The following is a 25,598-nucleotide window of genomic DNA, read 5'->3' as shown; positions in this document are numbered from 1 at the left end:
CTTTTTCGTTTTGCGTGGTAACACTGCCGTGATAACTCGGGTTGATGCATTGGGTGACAACACAAGATATTGCTTCGCGTTAGGTGCGCCTCACGAAGTTTGCCTACTTGCTAATACATTCAATGCACCGGTATTGTCTGCACATTGTCTGTATTGTGCATTGTGCACATTGTCTGCACAATGTATTGTCTAATACATTGTCTGCACCGGTATTTTTGTTCATCCGCAACGTAGCGTGACACTGCCGACAGCCGTGTCTATGTAGCGGATCGAGCACTGAAGATGGACTTTTGTTTGAACAGACCTTTAGTCTGTCTATGTGGTCAAATTGCCTACTTGAACAGCGCAAACGCTTGTTTGAACATAACTGCCAACGATCGAGCACATTTTATTCAGATTGTTTCCATCATGAGTAACTTGCAAAATATTCTTGTTATTCAGAGTTTTATTGCCATCGCCTCGCTTTGGCGTTTAATTTCGCCAGCACCCGTATCAGCAACCGTACTTCAGATGTTAAGATGTTACTACTTGTTAGAGTTAAGTACTTCAGATGTTAAAGGTATTTTCGCTGTGTGAAGCGTATTATTAGTTTTTTTTTGTTGCTCACAAAACACTTTAATGTTATACATACTGCACGGTATCTAAGCATGTGTTGCAGCCAAAATGTAAGACTGGGCAGCATATCTATCTGGGAACACAACACGCACAGCCACTGAACAGCCTACGCGGCACCGGGAAGGAGTTAGGCTTTCTGACCCTGACAACATGATTGAAACAAATGGCGCTAATTTAGCAGTACGCAATGGTCATTGAGTGGAGGTAACAGAGTCACTTTCTTAGACATCTCCCAGCCAATTTCGCGGCTATGGCAAATGTGTCTGAAAAAAAAATCATGCTAATTTAATGCACTGAAAAGGCTGAACTGCTTGAATATTTCGGAGAGAAAAAAGTTTTTGGTCACGTGGTTGTTTTTCAAACTTTTCAGACTGCTCTTTGAGTGTTGTTGGTGAAAAAAAAATTTTTTACAAGTACCGCACCTTTTTTTATACCAATTTTGGTACATGTTAAGTAAAGGGGCTTATGTAAGGTGGTTGAAACTCAGCAATATTAATACAAATTTTCGGCCACATACGTCTGCAAGAATTTAGCCAAAGTGTGTTATGTTTGCATTTTCTCATTGCTATACTGCACTTTGTATGAATATCTGAGCTGTGACTACTTACTTCACAGAAAAGGTATTTTGATGAAAAATTATTTTTAGACATCTTAAGCTGTTAACCTCTACGAGAAATGATCACTCATTGCACAGAATATTCATTTTTGTCCGTATTGAGACGCGATTTGCACCATGTGGTGGTCCAATTAAAAATCACCTTTTACCTAAACTGAAAGCAAATAAACAGTTCTTTGTATGTGACAAGTTTCATCATTACAATTTCTATTTCAAGGAATAAAATATTTTTTGAATTTTTCCATCAACGGCATTGGGGAACTTCGAGGTGTCGGCTGCTGTATGACCAAATGGCGAATGGGGAACTTTGAACTTCAAAAATCATTTAGGGGCAAAGCTCATAAGGCCGTGGGTCATCCCCTCCTCTGTAGTCGTACTAGTACCATGTAGCCACTTGATGAGTTGCACAATAGATAGCGTTAGTGGTTTTCACAGCATATACACGGACAAAATGATGATTCGTGGGGCGAATCGTTCGTCCGTACATTTGTGCTTTCGTCCGTTCGTCTGTGCATCCATCCGTCCGGGCTTCCATGTGTCGGTCTGTCCGTGAGTCCGCCCGTGTTTGTTTTCGTTTCGTCAATACTGGCGTCAGACTATCTGTCTATCCGTTTGTGCGTCCGTACAGACGAACGCTACGCCCCACTCATCCATCATTCACTCCGTGGATATGCTGCGATGTTTTTCTCAAAACATAAATTGCTATGACAAAATTTGGCACATGAAAAGAATTGTTTATTTGCTTCAATTTAGGTACAAAGTCTATTTTAATTCAACCACCACATGGTGCAAGTTGCGTCTCATTATAGACAAAACAAATTTTTTGTGAAATCTGCGATTTTTTCTCGTAAAGTTTGACAGCTTGAGAGGTCTAAAATATTTTTTCCTCCAAATATACCTTATGTGAATTAAGTATTCACTCCTCAGATATTCATTCAAAGTGCAGTATTGATATTGAAAAATGCAGGTATAGCACATTTCGGCTAAATTATTTGAGACATATGTGGTCGAAAAATGGTAATAATATTACTGAGCTTTAAACAATTTACGCAAGCCCTTCACTTGACTTGTAGACCAAATTTGGCACGGCAGAAAAGATACTTATGAAATAATTTTTTTCACAAACATCCAGACGAGATTCCGGGAAGTTCAGGAGGCAGCCACGTGACCTATAAATTATTTGTTTGCGAAATATTCTAGCAGTTACCTTTCTTATAGCAGTAAAATCTGCGCGATTTTTTTTTTTCGTATACATTTGCGGTGGTCACCAAAATGGCTAGGACGTCTGATGTTGAATGACCCAATAGCCAATTCTTCCATTATATAATCGTGTCAATGTGAGCCAGTCTAAGAACACTAGTATCATTCGCATTTTAATACGTAACCGTACAGTACTTAATTTGACAGGTTACCTGCACTGAATACCTTCTCAATGCGCATACCGTCATGTATGCTCAGTGGCATTGTGCTTTTGTGCAATACAGATAAAATATGTATATGTTGTTGCGCATCCTGCTGTATTCCTTTTAATAAACTAATCGAATGAGTACCATGGTAGATCTGCAGAAACACACATGCAGCTGTGTTTATGCATACTTAAGCATAGAACTTGACATTCATTTAGATTGGTCGTTGCATGCAGCTAATGGAACATTATCAACTTGGAGCAGCACCTTTTTATTTGCCTGCGCGAGCAAGCTGAAAGGGTAAAGTAAGGTTCATATACGGCACGGCACTGAAGGTATAATAATTCTGCCACAGCGCTCTTTTTATGGCGTTTATTGCTCAGCATACCTTTTCTTGCATTTCTCACTGCAGTGGAGCCAGATGCCACTGAATATGCTTGCTATGCACTCAATATATACTCACAGATAAGAAAGCAGTTAGTTATGCATGGTGCACACTGTATGTTGCAGTCTTTGTAAAATATCAGTCATTGTTCCTTGTGTATTTATTTTAGGTTTCCGGGATTGAATTTCCTGTACAGAAAGAATAGCTTTGCCCCACTTCTGTCGAAGGCACCAGTCATCTCAGCAGCTGAAGATGATTGTGCAAGCAGCAGTGACGACGGATTTTGCAGTTAGAAGTATACCAACACTAGCATTACATTAATACAACCCCAATTACACTACCTTGTTGAATGTTCTCTTTTAATGTCGAAGTATATACTGCGAGATGTAATAGATTGTAAATGTGACACCAGAAACTCGCTTACTCTTTCTACGTGTTTTTTGTTCTATTGTATAGGTGTCAATCAAGCGCCATACGTCTCTGTCGTTTGCCTGAGTAGCGCAAATATTTTGAAAGTTGTGGAGATTTATTGTATTGAAAACAATGAATTTTTAGTATAGAGAGAAAGAAACTTGGTCCCGTGACATATTTCAAAATTTTGCAGAATGCCATCAGAGTCCTGTTTGTCCTGTTTGCCCGATTTGCAGTTTTTCTATATTAAAGGCAGATGTTAACATATGGGCTTAATTGTTTTTTGCTTCAGCGTTATGTTCGGTTGGACCTTACGCTACTGTTCACTGCTTGCACTACTGTCGTGTGTGTGTGTGTGTGTGTGTGTGTGTGTGTGTGTGTGTGTGTGTGTGTGTGTGTGTGTGTGTGTGTGTGTGTGTGTGTGTGTGTGTGTGTGTGTGTGTGTGTGCCTTCCGCGTCTTTGTCGTTTACGGCCCAGTCTACGTACATATATATACACTGGTCTCGTGCAGCTCATTCAAGACCATGGCACCTTATTTTATCAGCTGCATGCATGCAGGTATGAGTGCAGTGGGTGACACCAGTATCTTCCTTCTTCCCTGTCAGCCGCAGAGAAGGTTCATTCATGCTTCTGCCTGAGAAAAACTGAGGCTTGGGCCAGTTGGTGATGCATATTTTATGGAATGAAGTGCTATGAACGGCTCTCCTCAACACACAAGTCTAAGCGTCACCTTCTGTGTCTCTGCTTTTGTTGCCTGTTAATTGCGCTTCATTTGATCAAGTATGCTCATCCATATAACTGCCATCGTTTCAAGGGGGTTTTCAGTGTACACCCCACTCGCATGGGTGTAGCTTCATCCAACACCCATAGTTTAGTGATGTTCATAAACACCTATTAAAGTAGGGTGTAACGTTTTTTTACACCCTACGGTTTCAGGGTGTTTCTGAACACCTTATTGTTTAGGGTGTTCCTAGACACTCTAGAAAGGTGTTGCCCATATGACAAAACAAATACACCCTTGTGGGTGTAAAATTTTTTAGAGTGTACTGGTAAAGAAAAAGGAGCAGACCTTGCGCTTCTGCGTTGACTACCTATAATTGAACGTCGTCACAAAGCGAGATGTCTAGCTCCTTCCAAGGATCGATGACACCCTCGACAGACTACAAGACGCGAAATTCTTCTCCTCTCTAGACCTTAAGAGCGGATACTTGAAGATAGAGGTGGACGAACGAGATCGCGAGAAAACTGTTTTCGTGACTCCAGATGGGTTATACGAGTTCAAGGTACTCTTATTTGGCCTGTGTTCCGCACCCGCCACATTTCAGCGGATGATGGATACTGTGCTGTCCGGGGTAAAATGGCAGTCCTGCCTTGTTTATCTCGATTACGTCGTGATCTTTTCGGCCACCTTCGATCAGCATGTGGAACGACTACGGACTGTGCTCGAAGCGATTAGTTCAGCAGGGCTGACGATAAAACCCCAAAAGTGCCATTTTGGTTTTCATGAACTGCTTTTCCTCGGTCATGTGGTTAGCTCTGAAGGCATTCGACCTGACCCCGAAAAGACAGCAGCTGTAGAAAAGTTTCCTAGACCGACGGATAAAAGGGCTGTGAGACGATTCTTTGGACTTTGTGCCTATTACAGAAGATTCATCAAAGATTTTTCGAAGATTGCGGAACCACTGACCCGACTGACGAAAGAAGACACGCCTTTCACCTGGACAAGCAAGCAAGAAGACGAGTTCAATGAGCTACGACAGCGACTCCTAAACCACCCCGGCCTAGCACATTTCCACGAAGAAGCCGAAACAGGGATTCACACGGACGCCAGCAATTTGGGACTAGGCGCCGTCCTCGTGCAGCTGCAAAACGGAGAGGAAAGAGTGGTCGCATATGCTAGTCGCACTTTTTCGAGAGCTGAAATATATTATTCGGCGACGAAAAAAGAATGTCTGGTGGTAATATTGACCATACAGAAGTTCCGACCGTACTTATATGGTAGACCATTTCGAGCAGTGAGCGACCATCACTCGCTGTGCTGGCTCGCAGGCTTAAAGGACCCTTCTGGGCGACTTGCTAGATGGAGCCTCAGGTTGCAAGAATACGACATAACAGTCGTATACAAGTCGGGTCACAAGCACAGCGATGCTGATTGCCTGTCACGCGCACCAATAGAATCCACACCTGTGGAAGATGGAGACGACTTTACGTTTCTTGGGGCCGTCAGCACCGAAGACATGGCTGAATATCAACGATCTGACGTGGAGTTCCTTAAACTGATCAAGCATTTGGAAGGGCAACCCGTGCGTGTTCCTCGAGTTTTCGTCCGTGGATTGTCCTCGTACCTGATGAGAAAAAACATTTTATACAAGAGAAACTCCGAGCACATCAGGGAGAAATTCCTACTCGTCGTTCCTTCGGCCTTACGACCCGAAATCCTGGAAGCCTGCCACGATGACCCAGCAGCAGGACACCTCGGAGTGAGTAGAACGTTGGCTCACATCCGCACCAAGTACTACTGGCCAAAGTTACTGGATGCTGTACAGCATTATGTAAGGACATTGAGAGATGTAAGGACATTGATAAACGCCTCTATTGAAACCTGCAGGATTTCTCCAACCAATCGAACCACCTGAATCTTCCTTTGAACAAGTAGGAATGGATCTACTTGGTCCATTTCCTACGTCATCAATAGGCAACCGATGGATAGTTGTGGCGACAGACTACTTAACCCGGTATGCCGAGACAGCCTCTCTCACCAGGGGTACGGCTATATAAGTCGCTGAATTTTTCGTCACTAACATTGTACTATGGCATGGTGCCCCAAAAGTGGTTATCACGGATCGAGAAACTGCATTCACAGCCAATCTGACGCAGTCCATGATGAAACTTACCCACACATGTCATAGGAAAACAACGGCTTACCACCCCCAAACGAATGGGCTAACCGAGCGACTCAACAGAACTCTAACCGATATGTTATCTATTTACGTTGACTTGGAGCACCGTACGTGGGACAAAATACTGCCGTACGCCACTTTCGCTTACAATACTGCTGTGCAGGAGACTACTAAAGTGACGCCATTCCAGCTAGTCTATGGTCGAGTAGTTACCACACCATTAGATGCAATGCTGCCTGTAGGCGACAATACACAGCACAAGCCTGACATCAGTGAATGCCTTCAGCGGGCCAAAGAAGCACGGCAGTTGGCGCGACATCAAATAAAACAACAAGATTGCGTGGATGCAAACCGTTACAACCTTCGTCGGAGAGGAGTCGACTACGCACCAGGCGACCGAGTTTGGATTTGGACTCCCGTGCGGACGCCTGGCCTTTCCGAAAAGCTCATGCGCCGATATTTCAGCCCTTACCGAGTCCTTCGTCGCGTCAGCTCTTTGAACTACGAGGTATCACCGGAAGGACAAGTGAGCTCATCAAGATGCCGAAAGATCACAGAAATCGTGCATGTAGTCAGAATAAAGCCATACTATGACAGGCAATGAACATCAAACTATACACACCCGTTCATGACGAATACCTATTTCTCCAATAGAAAACATGCATTCAGACCACCTCAGCAACACTGCTTTTACGCATCGGGACGATGCGTTTTTGGAGGAGGGATAATGACGCAAGGCTAACGCAGTATTCACACTACGTGCGCTAGTTCGTGCGCCCCCCAAGAGACCAGTGGCTTGATGATGAAACAAGAAAATACCGTGATGGCGCGCGCCTCCTCAGCACGGGATTTTGATGAAAAAGAAGTGGTGCACCGCTCGAGGGTTTCTCGGAGATTGATGTCCTTTTGCTGTTTGCTTTTTAGAAACGCCGCTACATTTTCCTTTACTATTCGGGCATCGGGCACAAGTTATCCCCAATAAACAGTTATTCGTACACTATTTGGATTGTACGTAACAATATATATATATATATATATATATATATATATATATATATATATATATATATATATGTTGTGTGTGTCGTAAGGGATAAGGATTCAAATATACTTAACATGATTTTATAAACCACCGCTGGGAACCATCTGGCCTTTTTCAAACAAATTATTTGTATTTAGCCCAACCAAACTATGGCTAGGTTAAGGATACGAACACGAGACAAAACTTTTTCTAATACGTGGTGCGAGTGACCGCAGTGTAATTGTGGTGCGTAATTGGTTATCTGAGAAGGCTTTCTTTATTTTACTAATGTCCAAGTTTTCTTAGGACGCAAGAACATTGAAAATTATTTGATAAAGGGGGGGGGGGGTACGTCGAATAGGGCTGTCTTTTTTAGCAGTTTTTACATAAGTAATGTTACTTATTTTGCTCTAAGACGAGTGTCGTGAGGTTGCTAAAGAGTCATCACTATTTGTTCACTATTTTTACACATTACTAAAATCAGTTACTCGATTTATACCACAGAAACTGGCATGCAAAAAGTAATGCGTCTTCTTAGCTTAGCCTCCGCTATTTTTAAATGCTGCATTAGGTGCAGGAAGACATCTATGACAGAATATTTTGCGATAAAGCTAACTAGATATAGCGTGAGCTTCGGTGTTCATTATTCATCCAGGAAGCTCTAAGCGCTTACACGGGCATAAAAAAAGGTTTGCACAACGGGACTAATAATTTTGTGCAATGTAATATGCTTTTTTTTTAACATCAAGCAAACCAGTAAAATTTGGTGCTCAAGGTTCCTTGCCTGTGACCGTAGCCTTCAGGGTGTACGCTCGTTGAGCAACTGCCTCAGCCCACGGAAGGTAGTACTGGAACTGAAGACATTGAACCCCGGATCGTCCGGTGAGCGTTGGGGAAGTCAAGACGGCAGATGTATAGTTATTTTTCAGACCCAGGTAGACGACGCCACCTAAAGAAATGCAGCTGCATGAAACTAATTCATCACCCCATGTACTTTCTTACACAAGACGTATCATGTAGGATTCCAAGGTTAGGAGCCCAAATGTACGCGAATAAAGCGAGAATATACTGCAGTCAGTGTAGGTAACAGTGCGAAAGTATAAAGCAAAAGTCACCACTATAATTTGGCAGCATCAAGAGTAGAACATTACTGCGAAGTATCACTCTCAGACTTACAGAGCAACTAAATTATGTGTAAGCATCAGAAGCAAACACTTATCACTTCCAGTCAGCCACACAAGAGGGAGCTGGAAAGGCCGGTCTTTATTTTACAGCAAAAGCTGTTGTGAAATCACTACTCCACTACGGAGTAGTGTTGTGAATCACTACTCCGGTGGCGGCCGCATTTGTCCGCCGCCGCCACCGTTGTGCGTAACCACTATCGCACGAAATAAGAAAAACAGAAACTTGTATCAATGACCCAGTGGGCCTCGACCATGGGTCCGCTTCGTGCCAGCCCAGTATTCTGACCCTAAACCACGCCGGTGCATCAGACTTGTTCGGAAAGTTGCTTTAGGCAGGCTTTATGTCGGTAAAGGAATCGCGTTATATGAGTAATAAAGTATTTTAGAACAGCAAAAAAAAAAAAAAACAACCAGATGCCTTACAATGCGAATAGCCTAACGAGTGGGTCGTCCAATGCTCCAGCCAACTACAAAAGCTTGTTCTTGTTCCCCTATTAACTGTGGCGCATACCCCCTTAAGGCATAATTCTTCATCGTCGTCAGCCACTGAATGAACACTTGGCACAAATTCCTCGCAAGTGCTTAGTGAATGCCAGCCTATTACCTAGCAATTATTATAATTATTGCCGTAGTGGTACACAGCAAGCGTGCTTGCAGAGGTTACGCAATTAGTGTTTAGCAAAGGCTCTGAGAGGCCGCTCTTCTAGCTTTCGCTGTGACTGTACTGCGCCTTCTGCGCTGGCCTGGCGTTTATTTTTTTAATGTGAAATCTCTTGTACTTATACATGCCAGCTTCAATCAGATATGCGATTTCCTTCGCACTAAAAGTAATCGAGCGGCACTGGCACAGCTGGCACCTTTTTTTTTTTTTTTTTGAATGAGACTGGCTTGGACTATCTTAAACTTTTTATACAAAACGACACATTCATTAAACAGTGCTATTTAAACGCAGCCATTGCGATACGCAAAGATGCGCCCGTCCCCATTAAAGAATTAACTTCTGATTTTGCTTCGTTAGCCTGCTTGTCAATCAGACATATCCTTATCTCTCCTATGTACCTACATCTTGCTGTGCTGAAATGGGAAGCTGTAAACAAGGCCTCGTGCACAGAAAACAAGATACACTGGTGTTTCTCGTGCATCCTGGGCGTGTGGTACGAAACGAGTCACCCTTACAAAGTATTATTAATTTTTGTGTAGCAATACACAAACACATCTACTTCTACCCTGCTGGGAACTTTCTTTAGTGTGTGAAATTACCCGCGCACAGGTTTTTTATTTGTCTTACCTTTATTGTGCACACACGTGTTGGCCTGTTTATTTTGCTTTGATTGACGGTAGTGTTTCTTGGGATACTTGAACGCAAAACTTTTGCTCCACCTGCCTTTCTGTTTGTGCGTCTGTCTGTTGGTTTCTGACCGATGATTCGGACAACCGGTGAAAGTATGAGCCCGTGCGCTCAAAGCCCACCCAACTTTATCTGGTAGTTGCGTTTATGCTTTGTGAACACTGTCAATCAAAATGTAATTATTACGCTGTGCAGAATGTTGTTGGCGCAAAACATAGAGAAAGGAGATACAGAAAAGCGCACACTCGCAACTGACTTTTATTGAACCGTAGCTCATCTTCTGAAACCCTCACGCATGCATAAAAACACACCAAAAGCACCAACAACTATAATTACAACCTGGTTGTCAATCCGGCTACAAAAGAAAAGTCAATAGTCTTCAAGTTCTCGCTGCCTCACATTTGCTTCCCCGAATGCGCGCATGTGTGAATAGTACTTCGATGAGAATGACATCGTTCGCGTGGTTGAGTGAGTAATCAGAGGTGGTGTGTGAAGTCACTGCGCGACGTTTCGAAACTTTTGCTGACGCAGTGCGAAAGATTTTCCGCCGCCTCACGGCGTAAATGTACAGCGCAAAAAGAGGCAGAGCTCGCCCACCTACCAAGCGCAGACGAGAACCGTCAGCGAGCTGGAGACTTTGGGCTGCATTGACACTGTGCATGAGCTCTCTTGACATAATTTTAGTAGATAATGACGCATTTAATAAAGGTGAGCACGCTGCCGCATCTTCCTCGTAATATGCCAGTAGGTAATGCAGAAGCCTGATGAGTGAAATGTTCAAGGTTTTTGTTTATATAGGTACTGGGATGACGAAAAGTGTATAGGTGATAGGTCGAACAGGTGGAGCTACATGCAGCTCCTCACAGCTTCGAAAAATCAAAGCACACATCCGTTGCATGCAACAGAGACTTCAGTGCTATCAATATATGTTTGATAGGGCGACGGCGCAAGAGCGGTTGCACCACAATGCTCAAAAAAAAAAAAACTTGCGCAAGCTGTAAAAGCGTGCAGATTTTCGACATGAATGCGTCGTGAGCAAGAGAGGATAACATTTTGCGTCACACGTTGACGCCTCCAGCACGGGACGCAGTCGGTCAATTTTCACGTCTGAGGAGGCATGTAAGGCTTTCGCCTTTATAGAATAAACAATAAAGAAGGACGGAAAAAACACATCATGAACAAGCCACACAGCATAGTAAAGGACCGAGAAACTACATTGCACGGCGAACCGAACCTAAAGCGCGCTACGTCATTCTAGGGATAAATAACGCAAAACAAAATATGAAAACGAGGTAATCGTCATATGAAGTATTGCTTTATCCTCATCGCTTGCTAAATCAAAAGCACTGATTTATTCAAAGTGGCCGTTGGTTTAATCCATGCGAGGCTATTTTAAGGTATCTATCTTCATATATAGAAACACCGATTGTATATGTAGCTTAGAAGGTTGGATATTCGCTGTCAAAAGTTGCAACCACTGCACTTTCACGACGTGTGAAGAACCACCAGAGCCTTTGAAGAACTCTGTATAGTATACACGAATGTTCACTGAATCCTTCAGCAAAAAAGTAAGCATTCTTTTATAGCGGTACCATATCTTACAGTGAAATCAGCTTGCCATCGAATTTCTAGCGTCAAGGTCTTATTCGTCGCTAAATTACACTATACTGAAGCTTTCCCAAATTTCCTTGAAGCTAACATCACTCCAAAGACGTATTCAACCTTCGCGGCTACATTTTATAACGTTTCACAGCTCCAGCGCATGCCGTACAATTGCAGCGCCGTGACCTCTCCGATGCCCCGCCGCAGCCGAGGGTGCTTCTATGGCGGTTGCTCCTGTCTAAATCGCACTTTCGTCGAAACTTCATGACAAGTAAAAGTATTGAATGACTCTGGTATTACTTTCGAAGAACAAAAAAAAAAGCTGTGTCACTGAAAAAAAACATATCTACTGATCGTAAAAAAACGAGTAATGAAACTTGAGAGAAAACACATTTCTCATATTCTACCACGACGTTTAAACTGCGTGGTATCATGTCCTCACCTTTAATAGTGCCAGTAGAATAATCAGGCAAGAAAAAGCTTTCTCGCTGGCTGCCCAAAAGTTTCCAACTGTTTTCTCCTTTCCCGAGGTCATAGCCGCATCTGTCATCCCAATCGAAATTGCAAGAACCAGCCGTAGGCTCTGAAATGAATCGAATATGAATCAAATGTTTGTGTCGAAAATGAAGCAACAGCGATATATTGCATAGATCGCCACAAACAAAAGCAAATCTGTTTGCAAGTGCGCTTTTGTTCAGGCTTCCGAACAGGACACGTCAGGTGCATTAGAAATACGATAACTTAATCACGAAAGTCAATACTCTAGCGACTGCTTTCGAAAACGAATATTGTTCTCAACGACGGCATTTTTGCCTTGAAAGACGATATGCTTGGGCGTGTTAGTATTCCACGTTTCACTTTTTAGCGCACATTGCTCGCATATGCATCTTTGACTTTTACATGTATATTTAATGCACAATTCACCCGCGTGCTCTCGTTTCTGTAGAACATATATGCGCCAGTGTAGAAAGAGGAGCAGTTGGTGTAAGTCGGCGCTGCGTCTGCGTCACTTTTTCTTCTTGCTCATATATGCGCTAAAATGGTGAGTATTACAGTATCCTACCGATATCACTCATAATATACTGCTTATGCGTCCGGGCCGAACACAAGTGTTGCTTGAATGGGTACTCCAGATCTTCAGTATAACGCTACATTGCAATCTGTTAGAACATTTAGAGCTCACTTTTACGAACTAGATTCAACGAAGTGATCATGGCAACAAAACATGTTTTCGGTCCTTCAAAGTCTGACATTCTAACGTAGCGACACTCAAAAGCTACCAGGCGTTACTTTTGCCGAGCGCTCCCGCCTAATATGAAGAGCCCGTGAGGGCATTTCTAATAGGCCCAGCCGTAATTTACACCATATCCGGGTGATTCAGGAGAGCTACAAGGTCACGTGACACACTACCAATGTGTGATGACACGTGAAACAAAAGCAGAGACTATGCGAGCAGATCGAGCCCGAAAAATGCGAGGAGCGCCCCCCCCCCCCCCCCTCCCCTCGGAACCCTTCAGGGCACACCAATGCAATGTAGTGATAAGCTCTCGGCCTACTAAGCCTTGCATGCCTAAGTTTTCAAAAAGTGGCTTGTAGATGGGCAAAAAGACTAGTGCGTCATGAAGGTTATCCAGGTGGAAGATATTCTAAGCATGTGCGGGAGAGTGATAGGCCACCAATCCATTCCCTTGGACTGATTAAAGATATGCTCAGGTTCTTGGAGAATCGGTGATTAGACTCATCTAGATATCACCCTGTACGTCTCAACGTGAACTTACTTACAGCGCAACACCAGAAAAAATACAGGACAGGGAAGGAGCAAAAGAGAAAGAAAAGACGGCGCCGTCTTTTCTTTCTCTTTTGCTCCTTCCCTGTCCTGTATTTTTTCTGGTGTTGCGCTGTAAGTAAGTTCACGATGGATCCTAACCAACTGGCCCAACTTACCGTCTTACTGTACGTCTCATTCTGATTGATATTATTCTATCTTTTGCCTTTCTTCTCCTCGCATGTAGGTGCTTCGTATAGACACACGTTTGTTTCCATCAGAATAAACCAGCCAGCGCTCTTTACACTTCGTCACTGTCATAGTCACTTAAAGTATTTTCTTCGCTGTGACGTGAGATACAATGACCCACCTAGCTCAGCAAAAAGTCATTCTTGAATACTGGCGAAGCATGTACAAGATAAAGTTAAACTCGTTAAACAATAGCGTGACGATATTTTCTATTTCAGTGGAGAACATCTGTTGGTGTTAACATCTATTTTTGCACAGTTTTTGCTGGCACTGTATTATTGTTCATTTCTGGTAATAATAAAGCATATATTATTTGATTACAAGAAAACGCGGCTAAATTATTTTACGTAGCTTTCAAACTTTGCATTGCATAATCCCACGGTTACTACCTGGCGGGCACTCGCCGCTCTCCAGTGTCAGGTCGTCAAGTGCAAAAGTAGATTCCTCAAACGAGTCTCGGACGAAGTAGTAGATTCTTATCTGAAAGAAATAGATCCTTGATTGTTCTACCAACAAAAACTCATAAGATGCAAACATAATAGGAACCACCTTATAAGTATTAGCTATTATTTCTGTGAAAAAAAAATATGCCGGTTACTGAACGGAGAAACGCGAAAAACCATTTTCCGAGTTTCAGCGGTTCATGAATGCTGCTGGAAACATCAATGTTGGAATATACATTGCGTGAAATGTTGCAAAACGAATAGAACATGCTTTTTTCACTTATAGTAGTGCGAGTGTAAAAGCAACAATTGAACAGTAAAATAAAAACATCATAAGATCTGGTACAAATAATCTGTGATCACTGTCGTGGTCAGTGAAGAGTTTTATGTTTTTCTTGTACCATATGACGTACGAATATGTACATTGTACATTTCCATAAATAGTTGTCATTCTCATAGTCGGCAAATTGTAGTTCTATTAGGCCAAATGAATACTACATAGTGTAGCAGGGCATTCTTGCTGGCCCAAAATGCTGGGTACTCAAAATAGTGAATATAGCACAGTTATTATGCCACGCGCAGAGCGAAAAGTGACACACACGACAAGCGTGCAACTGTTACGTCCCCAGCAACAGTGACGTTTCTGCCCACGCTAAATTTTACTACTTTTCCGGGACTTCTGACAAAGACTGCATTGGCCGGCATCCCCAGTCCTGGTTCAGCTTCTTTACTCTCTTTTATGCTTCCTTTCCTTCCACCTCCTATGCTGCCCATGTACCGACAAGCAATTCGATATGAATTTTGTTAAACAGTTTGCCTTTGGCAGTTATTTTCACACCACCCCTCACGACCCATAAAATGTAACGTCCTAAGAGCACGAGAAATTCAGGATTAAGACGCCTTCTTCGAGAACTGATATCTACCGTTCATGATTATTATTTCACCCACCTCAATTGGACCCTTCCTTTTATCGGAATATATGACTCGCTGCCAGCGTCCCGACATCTCCTGCTGAGTCATGTAGAAGTTTCGTCGCACGCCATCGGATCCTTTGGCTGAGAACTCCGCAGCATGGTGCACAGTGCCGGACTGGTGGTACCAGGCAGTAAAGCACAGAGGTCCAGTAAACACGCGGGAAATTGTAGTGGGTCCACCCGTTGTGCCGTTGGCAGTTGCATAGGCGCATGAGCCTTCGTCTGCCCTCATGGAAATGCAAATAAAAGCAATAAGCGCACATTAAAACGCTATCTTGAAGAAAGTTGCAAATTCCAGAACATACATAATTTCATTTTTACTGTCAGCACGCAATTGACCCATTTGACTATTAATAATGATTTGAATTGAATAGGGGAATTGAAAGGACTATGTTCATAAAGTGTTGCACTACAACACTTCATGGGCATGGTCAGAAAACGCTGGCGATCGGTAGTAGACGCCGAAAGCTCCTGAGAACACGTGATTCAAATAGTCTAGTGCAGCACGCAGCCTAAAATTTACAATAAAATGTCAAATAAGCTAAAAACTAATTTATCCCCTCTCTACGAAAGACGGAAGAATCTGAAAAATGACTCTTCATAGCCGTGTATCAGCCGTTAGCTGTTTTATTAAGGCGCCCTCGGCCGTTACAGGGATCGCCGCGGGAGGCCCCAACTTGCTAATGCGTGCTTGCACCATCGCACTGAAAACCGCGTATTCGAAGAAGAAAAAAGCATAGAAAAAGCGCTCAAGGTCACGAGACACGCATGGTATTTTTTTCAAAGACGATAGTCTCTCTTGGGGACCTTCGACGGAAAAAAAATTTGGTCTGTCTGTACTTTTGTCTGTTTGTCTGCCCTAACGATACCTTAAACGGCACCGAACGGCCAACCCCATCCGCCGCGCCCACAAATATTGCTCAATGTTTATCGTTCATAGTTGTGCGATTGTCAATTAAAAGCAATTATTGCGCATATATGAGGCGCCATAACAACAAGTCTATGTTTTGTATGTCTGTCTTTATACTAGAAGAGGCACACACAAGTGATCTGTAAGCACTGTAGCGTTAAACGCGCTGCGCTGACAGTGCAAGGCGATGCTCACGAAGGTGTTTCCAACGCTTTTCTACGACGGCACGGTGGTGGCACCTGCCCGTCGCTTTGCATTCTACACATTATCACCTCCGTGATTGGCACGCATATTTCTCCGCTGTCGCGCACACCCTCGTTTTCGAAGATAACTGCCAGATGACGCTCGTGCCTAACTTGCTTAGATGCGCTTGTTCGCCTCCGTTACACGCTCGAGGCACTCAAACGCAGCGCCTTCAGAATAACATTCACCGATTTTCTTGCGCAGAACATCAAATAAACGTTTTGTTCACTCTCTGCACACGCAAGACTGTCGTCTTTCGACGACATTTACAGTGTAACATGTATATTCGGGCCAATTTTTTTTTTCGTCTCCAAGCCATCTCTCCTTGGTTAGCTTCCGGTGCTCTCATCGAGACGAGAGACGTCAGATAGCAAATGCAGAGTGCGAGAAACATTTCTAACTCCACTCGCACGGGAGGTATTCTAAAAATTATTAGGGCAGCGAAATCTGGAGGCACTAAGCTCTTTCAGTGAATTCATTGCTTGACTATTACTAAAAGTGTTTAACATCGTAAACTAAGCAAAAACCTATGAAGGAGCCCACGGCCCACCACCTTACTGCGCGTTTCACTCTAAGGAAAAAATATACATTCATTGTTATTCTTCAGTGATTCCCCCTTGCCACATACACCAGAACTGTCTTAAGCTATGCTCTATGCTTTTCTAAAAATTATGTATCAGAGGATACATGAAGAATATTCCGTGTGCATAATTTATGTGGCCAGGTTCACACAGAGCTAGAAGATAGCAGTGCCTGTCAGCCGCTAAGATGACAATAGAATAGTAACTGTATATTTACAACAGTAAGTGGTATGTTTCAATTTAAAAATTATATGCAATCATGGTGCTACGCAGTTTCGCTTGGAAATAAATTTTCAGGGATGTCTGTGTTCCGAAGAAACCTACTCCAAGTTTTCTCATTGGCATGATTGCACATTCAATAGAGTGAGGATTGGCGCAATGGCCCTCTCGGGTGTGATGCTACTGTTGCGTGTGGTGTTTAGTATAACAGGGAGTAGATAGGAAGGAGTTATAGGCAGAGATAATAACGTATATCTTTCCCTTCGCAAGCAAAAGCGAGATATATGACTATGTGGTGTGCCATACGCAATACGCTTGACACTGTTGAAAGCGGTCACAGCAGGCAGTCATTGGGTAACTTCCAGAAGTATGGCTGAATAATTGTGTACAGAAAATGGGAAAGTAATAAGGAATGAACAAGAGCTCAAACGATTATGTAGCGCTGCACTTCATTGTAACTCTAAATGGCTTAGAGGTAGTAACCCCCTATGTTCTTTTTGCGATTCGCTGAATAGCGCAGGTCATCTAGATGATCATCGTTTTCACTGCCAAGCTGTTAAGACAATGAAAAGAGATAATATATATCACTGTTGTCTCTCATTTTGTCTTTTAGGGCATGAACTGCTCACCTTGTTGCTAAGCCAGACCACTGAGGCGCGCCCAGTCATTTTCAGTCATTTTCATGTTAATCATTTCACGATCTGTAGTTAAACCGACAGCTACGTACATATGAATCATGTGAATATAAAGAAATTTGATTGGTGATAGCGATTTCAGCTTGCGGTCATAGCAGTGGCGTTGTGTTCAAAATCAATTCTAACAGTTGTTTTTCATGGAAACCTGAAACTCGCAGAAATAACCCCACAAGCGCTTTTTATGCATACAGTCATACAAATGCCAACACGTAGAAGTCATGAAAAATATTTCATTGGCATGTTTTAGTCGTTGCGGAACTATATTTTTTTTCTTCAGTTCACTTCGGTATCCCACGAGAAGGTACTTATACGCAACGACAAATATGCAAAAAGTGGCAGAGCAATTCGTACGAAACAATAAACTCTCTCACAGGTGCACAAGTGCGGCGCACTGTACTCGTCAAACAATAGAGCAGATTATTTTCATCGCCATGTAGCTACTAATTACTTTGTCACTAGCGCAAGTGTGCTCCCAATTAAACTTACTTATGGTTTTGTTTAAAAAAAAGCATGCTTTGTTGTTCAAGCATTGCTGTCTTATCAGTAACTCGATAATTACCCACACGACACTTCGTTGTTATCAGGCAGATGGTGATTTCCACCCGTTGTCACACCGGTCCCGTTAATTAGGGAGGCAATCGCCGGGCTAATTCCAAGAGCCGAAGTATCGGCCCCCCGAACCGCACCACGAAAGCGTGGACAATTTAGAGATGGTCCTTTTTGGCGCGCCAGCGGACGCCGGCTGTGGCCCAAAGAACAAGTCAGAGCCGAGAGTTGATAAACAAACAGATTATATTCTCAATAAGGGCAGATCAGAAAAACAATACACCAATATGTTCACTCCACAATAGTTACATACAAAACGTCACCAATCAAACAACGTACTACACAGTACAATCAACCGCACTTGAAACAACGGACACAGACAACAATACGCCCTACAATGCAGTCGCATGCATTGAACAACCAAGACACTTAAAGACTAACGAGATAGAAAGCCTATTCAGTCCAAAGTTCTTGGAACCAAAGTCGAGATGATACTCTTCCGAGAATCACTCACTCAAAGTCCAGCGTTGTTGTCGTTCCGCAGCCCTCGAAGTTTCTCTTCCAGGAAACCTCGCGACTTCAATTGGCCACTCTTCAAACTTCAACTTCTTCGCCGGAAATCCGTCGGCTTCACACACGCAGCTGTTGCCCGCGTCTTCGCTCGATAGCGGTAAACACACGCTCTTGCCTGTAGCTCGAGCCTTCACCCACAGGTGGAACTCCTCTTCATCTCCTGCTCTGTCACTACGGACAGCACCTTCGCTGACTCCCCGGCGGAATCCCTACGCGCTCCGGCGCTAACTTTCCGTCTTCTCCTCATTTCTCGTCTCGGCCGCTCGATGAAATACTTTCCGCGCCACCTTCCAGAACGTTCTTCTCATTTCGTCGGCGCGATGCGCAGCGAAGGCTGGGGAGAGGCACGAGACGGTTCGACTGCCCTCTCCGGAGGATGATTCACTCGGTGTGACCCCGCCTCCTTCGTTCTAGAAAAGTCGCGGCCTTGCTGGGCCGCCGATGTGGGGTGAGGAGGTTCGTCTGCGAAGCCATGCTTCTGCGGGGAGAGCGCGCGCCCGGGAGCCTTGGATGTTTGCTTTCTTTTTTTTTTACCTCGCGGCGTTTCTGCCGCCCGTTGTTGCAAGGATTTGGCGGCGCGCTCTTTTTTAGCGCTCGTTCTGTGACACTGCCCCCCACTTTAAGAATATTATCTCATAATATTCAAAACCACACAAACGAGCGCGAAAAGTCACCACACACTCTCACAGACTGTAACACCATCAGTCGCTCATAACACTTCACATTCACAATAGATCACTTAATACAATTGTACATTGTAATTCAATTACACCACACGCGAAAAACAACCACAAGCACATGAGTACAACACTGCACCACACATTCCCAATAATACAAATGTACAAAGTTCTCTCATTACAACAATGGTCCAATACTATACATCACATCACAGCACAACACTTTGACACTTGTGACACAGGATAACACAACGTTGACACAACATATGGCGCTCAACACGGCCAAACACATTCTGATTCGACCTCAACACTTATCCTGAATACTTCGAACAGCGCTTGCGCCCCTCTTTGCGGTGCTCGCTCGATCTCTTCTTGTGCTTCCACGTTCTTTTTCGGCGAGCCCTTTCCAACGACGATATCTGAGGCGTCATCTCAGCCATCGTTGTCTCTTCCGACACCGTTAATGCGTCATTACATTCAACGGGTCCTGTCTGTTTATTTACCCGCTTGATAATGCCTCTACATTTTGCCTGGCTGGCCAACTCCGTCTCCTTTACACTGTCGGTCGGTTGAGGTCGTGCCGACGTAAGTCCAGTTGCTCGGCCCGTGAACTTATTCGACACGATCGTCTTCTCCTTCGCTGTCTCTAGCGCCGCAGTTTCACCTTGGGCTCTAGTGAGATCCGTCACGGGATGCTCCTCCACTGTATCTCGCGGCCGCTGTGTTGGCGAGGGCTCTATCTTCGGGTCTTCTCCCAAACATTCTGGATCACTTGGCCCTCGCGCCCCGTCGATGTTTCCGATGACAAGGTCATACAGGGGGGTCGTCATGCATAAAGCAGTAACCTTCACGCTGAAGTACGTGGTTTCAACCTCAATTTCTGCTTCGGGAAGCATCCGAACCATACGGTCAATTAGGCAAACCGGTTTCGTTCTGCCTGTCAACTCACTTTCCCGTACCAAATTTCTCCGAACGATAACAGTGGAGCTGCCGGTATCTCTTAACACCGTAACTTTTTTGCCCGCAACTTTTCCAGGCTGCGCTGGCATTCCTTTCGTAACACCGGTTGGCTGTTTTGACATTACAGCACCGACAATAGGAATTTTCTCCCCATTTTTCAATTCTACGAATCCATCAGTGACGGCATTATTATCAGATTTCGGTGCTGCTTGCACACAGGATACCTGGTGAGTTTGACTCACTCCGTTCCGACAAGCGTCTGCTTTGTGCCCAGTCTGACCACACTTAAAACATTTCACTACCGTAGGGCTCGTAAAGATCGTTCGACAGTTTTTCGCGCGATGACCCACTCGGTTGCACAGAAAACATCGCTGAATGCTCTCTGGTGCACGCTTCTTTTCTTCGGGAGCCAATTTCTTCGAATCATCGGGACAATCCTTCTTGACTTTGGCCAAATTAGTGCCACCTTGCGCTTCCAAGAATTGATCAGCCAATTAAAGCATTCCTTCAAGTGACTCAGCCTTCCTCTCTTTCAAATACAGCGACAGGCTTGGGTGGGAACTAGTAAGAAATTGTTCTCTAATTAGCAGCTCTCTAAGCTCATCGTACTCCTGCGCTGTCCCTGAAAGTTCAATCCATCTGTCGAAATAGTGGCAAAGTCGGGCAGCATACTGCGTAGCCGTCTCACCATCAGCTGGCTTTCCTGTCCGAAATCTGTCCCGGAATCCTTCCACAGTGAATCTAAATCGCTTCAGCAAAGCAGCTTTCACATTTGCGTAGTTGGCTGCATCAGTCGGCGTCAGCCTGCCGTACACACTGAGCGCTTCACCACTCAAGCAAGTACTCAAAGCAGTTGCCCATTGCTGTTCCGGCCAATTCTGGCTCCTCGCAATCGTCTCAAATCTGTGGAGGTACGCGTCTAGGTCGTCCTTCCTTTCATCAAACGCTACGAGCAGCTTGCTTGGGTTCAAGCGGAAGCCGTGATCTTCCCGTTCGCTGCTTTCAACTCTAGCTTGGACGGGAGTTTCACTTCGCTGTTGCAAACGGAGCCGCTCGAGTTCCATCTCGTGCTGCCGCTGCCGCTCCCTTTCCTCTCTTTCTTCTTTCAGCTGGCGCTCCCTCGCTTCTCTTTCTTCTCTCGCCCTTTCGGCTGCCAACTTCTCTCTCTCCAGCTCCAACTTCAATTGCTGCTCTCTTTCTTCTTTCGCCCTTTCAGCTGCCAACTTTTCTCTCTCCACCTCAGCTTCTTTTTCCGCTTTGGCTCTTTCGACCGCCAACCTCTCTTTTTCCAGCTCGGCTGCTTTTTCTTCTTTGGCTCTCTATTTTTCTTCTTTTTCCTTCTGGGTGACCCACTTCCGTAGTTCGGCGCCAAAAAGACCCATCTTTTCACCAAGAGCAACTAACTTTTCGAGATCCATGGTGTCTCGCAAATAAACCTTGCCGCGTGCAAAAAGTATCTGCCTAGCTCAGTCTATCGGAGCACTCCCCTGCACTCGTTAACGAGAACACTGAACAAAACACAAAATCGTTCCGATAGCACTATCAACAACTCGAGGCTCTTTCTCACTACTTTGGACACACTGTGCACCAAAAGGTCCTGTATCGCGGACGCCAGATTAATTGTCACACCGGTCCCGTTAATTAGGGAGGCAATCGCCGGGCTAATTCCAAGAGCCGAAGTATCGGCCCCCCGAACCGCACCACGAAAGCGTGGACAATTTAGAGGTGGTCCTTTTTGGCGCGCCAGCGGACGCCGGCTGTGGCCCAAAGAACAAGTCAGAGCCGAGAGTTGATAAACAAACAGATTATATTCTCAATAAGGGCAGATCAGAAAAACAATACACCAATATGTTCACTCCACAATAGTTACATACAAAACGTCACCAATCAAACAACGTACTACACAGTACAACCAACCACACTTGAAACAACGGACACAGACAACAATACGCCCTACAATGCAGTCGCATGCATTGAACAACCAAGACACTTAAAGAATAACGTGATAGAAAACCTATTCAGTCCAAAGTTCTTGGAACCAAAGTCGAGATGATACTCTTCCGAGAATCACTCACTCAAAGTCCAGCGTTGTTGTCGTTCCGCAGCCCTCGAAGTTTCTCTTCCAGGAAACCTCGCGACTTCAATTGGCCACTCTTCAAACTTCAACTTCTTCGCCGGAAATCCGTCGGCTTCACACACGCAGCTGTTGCCCGCGTCTTCGCTCGATAGCGGTAAACACACGCTCTTGCCTGTAGCTCGAGCCTTCACCCACAGGTGGAACTCCTCTTCATCTCCTGCTCTGTCACTACGGACAGCACCTTCGCTGACTCCCCGGCGGAATCCCTACGCGCTCCGGCGCTAACTTTCCGTCTTCTCCTCATTTCTCGTCTCGGCCGCTCGATTAAATACTTTCCGCGCCACCTTCCAGAACGTTCTTCTCATTTCGTCGGCGCGATGCGCAGCGAAGGCTGGGGAGAGGCACGAGACGGTTCGACTGCCCTCTCCGGAGGATGATTCACTCGGTCTGACCCCGCCTCCTTCGTTCTAGAAAAGTCGCGGCCTTGCTGGGCCGCCGATGTGGGGTGAGGAGGTTCGTCTGCGAAGCCATGCTTCTGCGGGGAGAGCGCGCGCCCGGGAGCCTTGGATGTTTGCTTTCTTTTTTTTTTACCTCGCGGCGTTTCTGCCGCCCGTTGTTGCAAGGATTTGGCGGCGCGCTCTTTTTTAGCGCTCGTTCTGTGACACTGCCCCCCACTTTAAGAATATTATCTCATAATATTCAAAACCACACAAACGAGCGCGAAAAGTCACCACACACTCTCACAGACTGTAACACCATCAGTCGCTCATAACACTTCACATTCACAATAGATCACTTAATACAATTGTACATTGTAATTCAATTACACCACACGCGAAAAACAACCACAAGCACATGAGTACAACACTGCACCACACATTCCCAATAATACAAATGTACAAAGTTCTCTCATTACAACAATGGTCCAATACTATACATCACATCACAGCACAACACTTTGACACTTGTGACACAGGATAACACAACGTTGACACAACATATGGCGCTCAACACGGCCAAACACATTCTGATTCGACCTCAACACTTATCCTGAATACTTCGAACAGCGCTTGCGCCCCTTTTTGCGGTGCTCGCTCGATCTCTTCTTGTGCTTCCACGTTCTTTTTCGGCGAGCCCTTTCCAACGACGATATCTGAGGCGTCGTCTCAGCCATCGTTGTCTCTTCCGACACCGTTAATGCGTCATTACATTCAACGGGTCCTGTCTGTTTATTTACCCGCTTGATAATGCCTCTACATTTTGCCCGGCTGGCCAACTCCGTCTCCTTTACACTGTCGGTCGGTTGAGGTCGTGCCGACGTAAGTCCAGTTGCTCGGCCCGTGAACTTATTCGACACGATCGTCTTCTCCTTCGCTGTCTCTAGCGCCGCAGTTTCACCTTGGGCTCTAGTGAGATCCGTCACGGGATGCTCCTCCACTGTATCTCGCGGCCGCTGTGTTGGCGAGGGCTCTATCTTCGGGTCTTCTCCCAAACATTCTGGATCACTTGGCCCTCGCGCCCCGTCGATGTTTCCGATGACAAGGTCATACAGGGGGGTCGTCATGCATAAAGCAGTAACCTTCACGCTGAAGTACGTGGTTTCAACCTCAATTTCTGCTTCGGGAAGCATCCGAACCGTACGGTCAATTAGGCAAACCGGTTTCGTTCTGCCTGTCAACTCACTTTCCCGTACCAAATTTCTCCGAACGATAACAGTGGAGCTGCCGGTATCTCTTAACACCGTAACTTTTTTGCCCGCAACTTTTCCAGGCTGCGCTGGCATTCCTTTCGTAACACCGGTTGGCTGTTTTGACATTACAGCACCGACAATAGGAATTTTCTCCCTATTTTTCAATTCTACGAATCCATCAGTGACGGCAATATTATCAGATTTCGGTGCTGCTTGCACACAGGATACCTGGTGAGTTTGACTCACTCCGTTCCGACAAGCGTCTGCTTTGTGCCCAGTCTGACCACACTTAAAACATTTCACTACCGTAGGGCTCGTAAAGATCGTTCGACAGTTTTTCGCGCGATGACCCACTCGGTTGCACAGAAAACATCGCTGAATGCTCTCTGGTGCACGCTTCTTTTCTTCGGGAGCCAATTTCTTCGAATCATCGGGACAATCCTTCTTGACTTTGGCCAAATTAGTGCCACCTTGCGCTTCCAAGAATTGATCAGCCAATTAAAGCATTCCTTCAAGTGACTCAGCCTTCCTCTCTTTCAAATACAGCGACAGGCTTGGGTGGCAACTAGTAAGAAATTGTTCTCTAATTAGCAGCTCTCTAAGCTCATCGTACTCCTGCGCTGTCCCTGAAAGTTCAATCCATCTGTCGAAATAGTGGCAAAGTCGGGCAGCATACTGCGTAGCCGTCTCACCATCAGCTGGCTGTCCTGTCCGAAATCTGTCCCGGAATCCTTCCACAGTGAATCTAAATCGCTTCAGCAAAGCAGCTTTCACATTTGCGTAGTTGGCTGCATCAGTCGGCGTCAGCCTGCCGTACACACTGAGCGCTTCACCACTCAAGCAAGTACTCAAAGCAGTTGCCCATTGCTGTTCCGGCCAATTCTGGCTCCTCGCAATCGTCTCAAATCTGTGGAGGTACGCGTCTAGGTCGTCCTTCCTTTCATCAAACGCTACGAGCAGCTTGCTTGGGTTCAAGCGGAAGCCGTGATCTTCCCGTTCGCTGCTTTCAACTCTAGCTTGAACGGGAGTTTCACTTCGCTGTTGCAAACGGAGCCGCTCGAGTTCCATCTCGTGCTGCCGCTGCCGCTCCCTTTCCTCTCTTTCTTCTTTCAGCTGGCGCTCCCTCGCTTCTCTTTCTTCTCTCGCCCTTTCGGCTGCCAACTTCTCTCTCTCCAGCTCCAACTTCAATTGCTGCTCTCTTTCTTCTTTCGCCCTTTCAGCTGCCAACTTTTCTCTCTCCACCTCAGCTTCTTTTTCCGCTTTGGCTCTTTCGACCGCCAACCTCTCTTTTTCCAGCTCGGCTGCTTTTTCTTCTTTGGCTCTCTCTTTTTCTTCTTTTTCCTTCTGGGTGACCCACTTCCGTAGTTCGGCGCCAGAAAGACCCATCTTTTCACCAAGAGCAACTAACTTTTCGAGATCCATGGTGTCTCGCAAATAAACCTTGCCGCGTGCAAAAAGTATCTGCCTAGCTCAGTCTATCGGAGCACTCCCCTGCACTCGTTAACGA

The 25,598-nt window shown here is 45.0% G+C and overlaps 1 protein-coding gene across 1 annotated transcript in view; it reads right to left on the bottom strand.

Annotated features, from left to right (window-relative positions):
• The window catches only part of LOC119169733 (MAM and LDL-receptor class A domain-containing protein 1-like), a 228,200-nt gene that overhangs the window by 179,765 nt on the left and 22,837 nt on the right, over positions 1–25,598 (bottom strand). The window contains exons 3-6 of the mRNA XM_075885553.1: positions 14,895–15,142; positions 13,893–13,983; positions 11,932–12,072; positions 8,140–8,304 (exon numbers count right to left, since the gene is read on the bottom strand). Of these exons, the coding sequence (XP_075741668.1) occupies positions 8,140–8,304; positions 11,932–12,072; positions 13,893–13,983; positions 14,895–15,142 (645 nt within the window). The remainder of the gene's footprint in view (positions 1–8,139; positions 8,305–11,931; positions 12,073–13,892; positions 13,984–14,894; positions 15,143–25,598) is intronic.

This window comes from Rhipicephalus microplus, chromosome 2 (assembly GCF_043290135.1).
Source record: "Rhipicephalus microplus isolate Deutch F79 chromosome 2, USDA_Rmic, whole genome shotgun sequence".
Classification (NCBI taxonomy): Eukaryota; Metazoa; Arthropoda; class Arachnida; order Ixodida; family Ixodidae; genus Rhipicephalus; species Rhipicephalus microplus.
The sequence above is the reverse complement of the archived record's forward strand: the minus strand, read 5'-3'. Positions and strand labels throughout refer to the sequence as shown.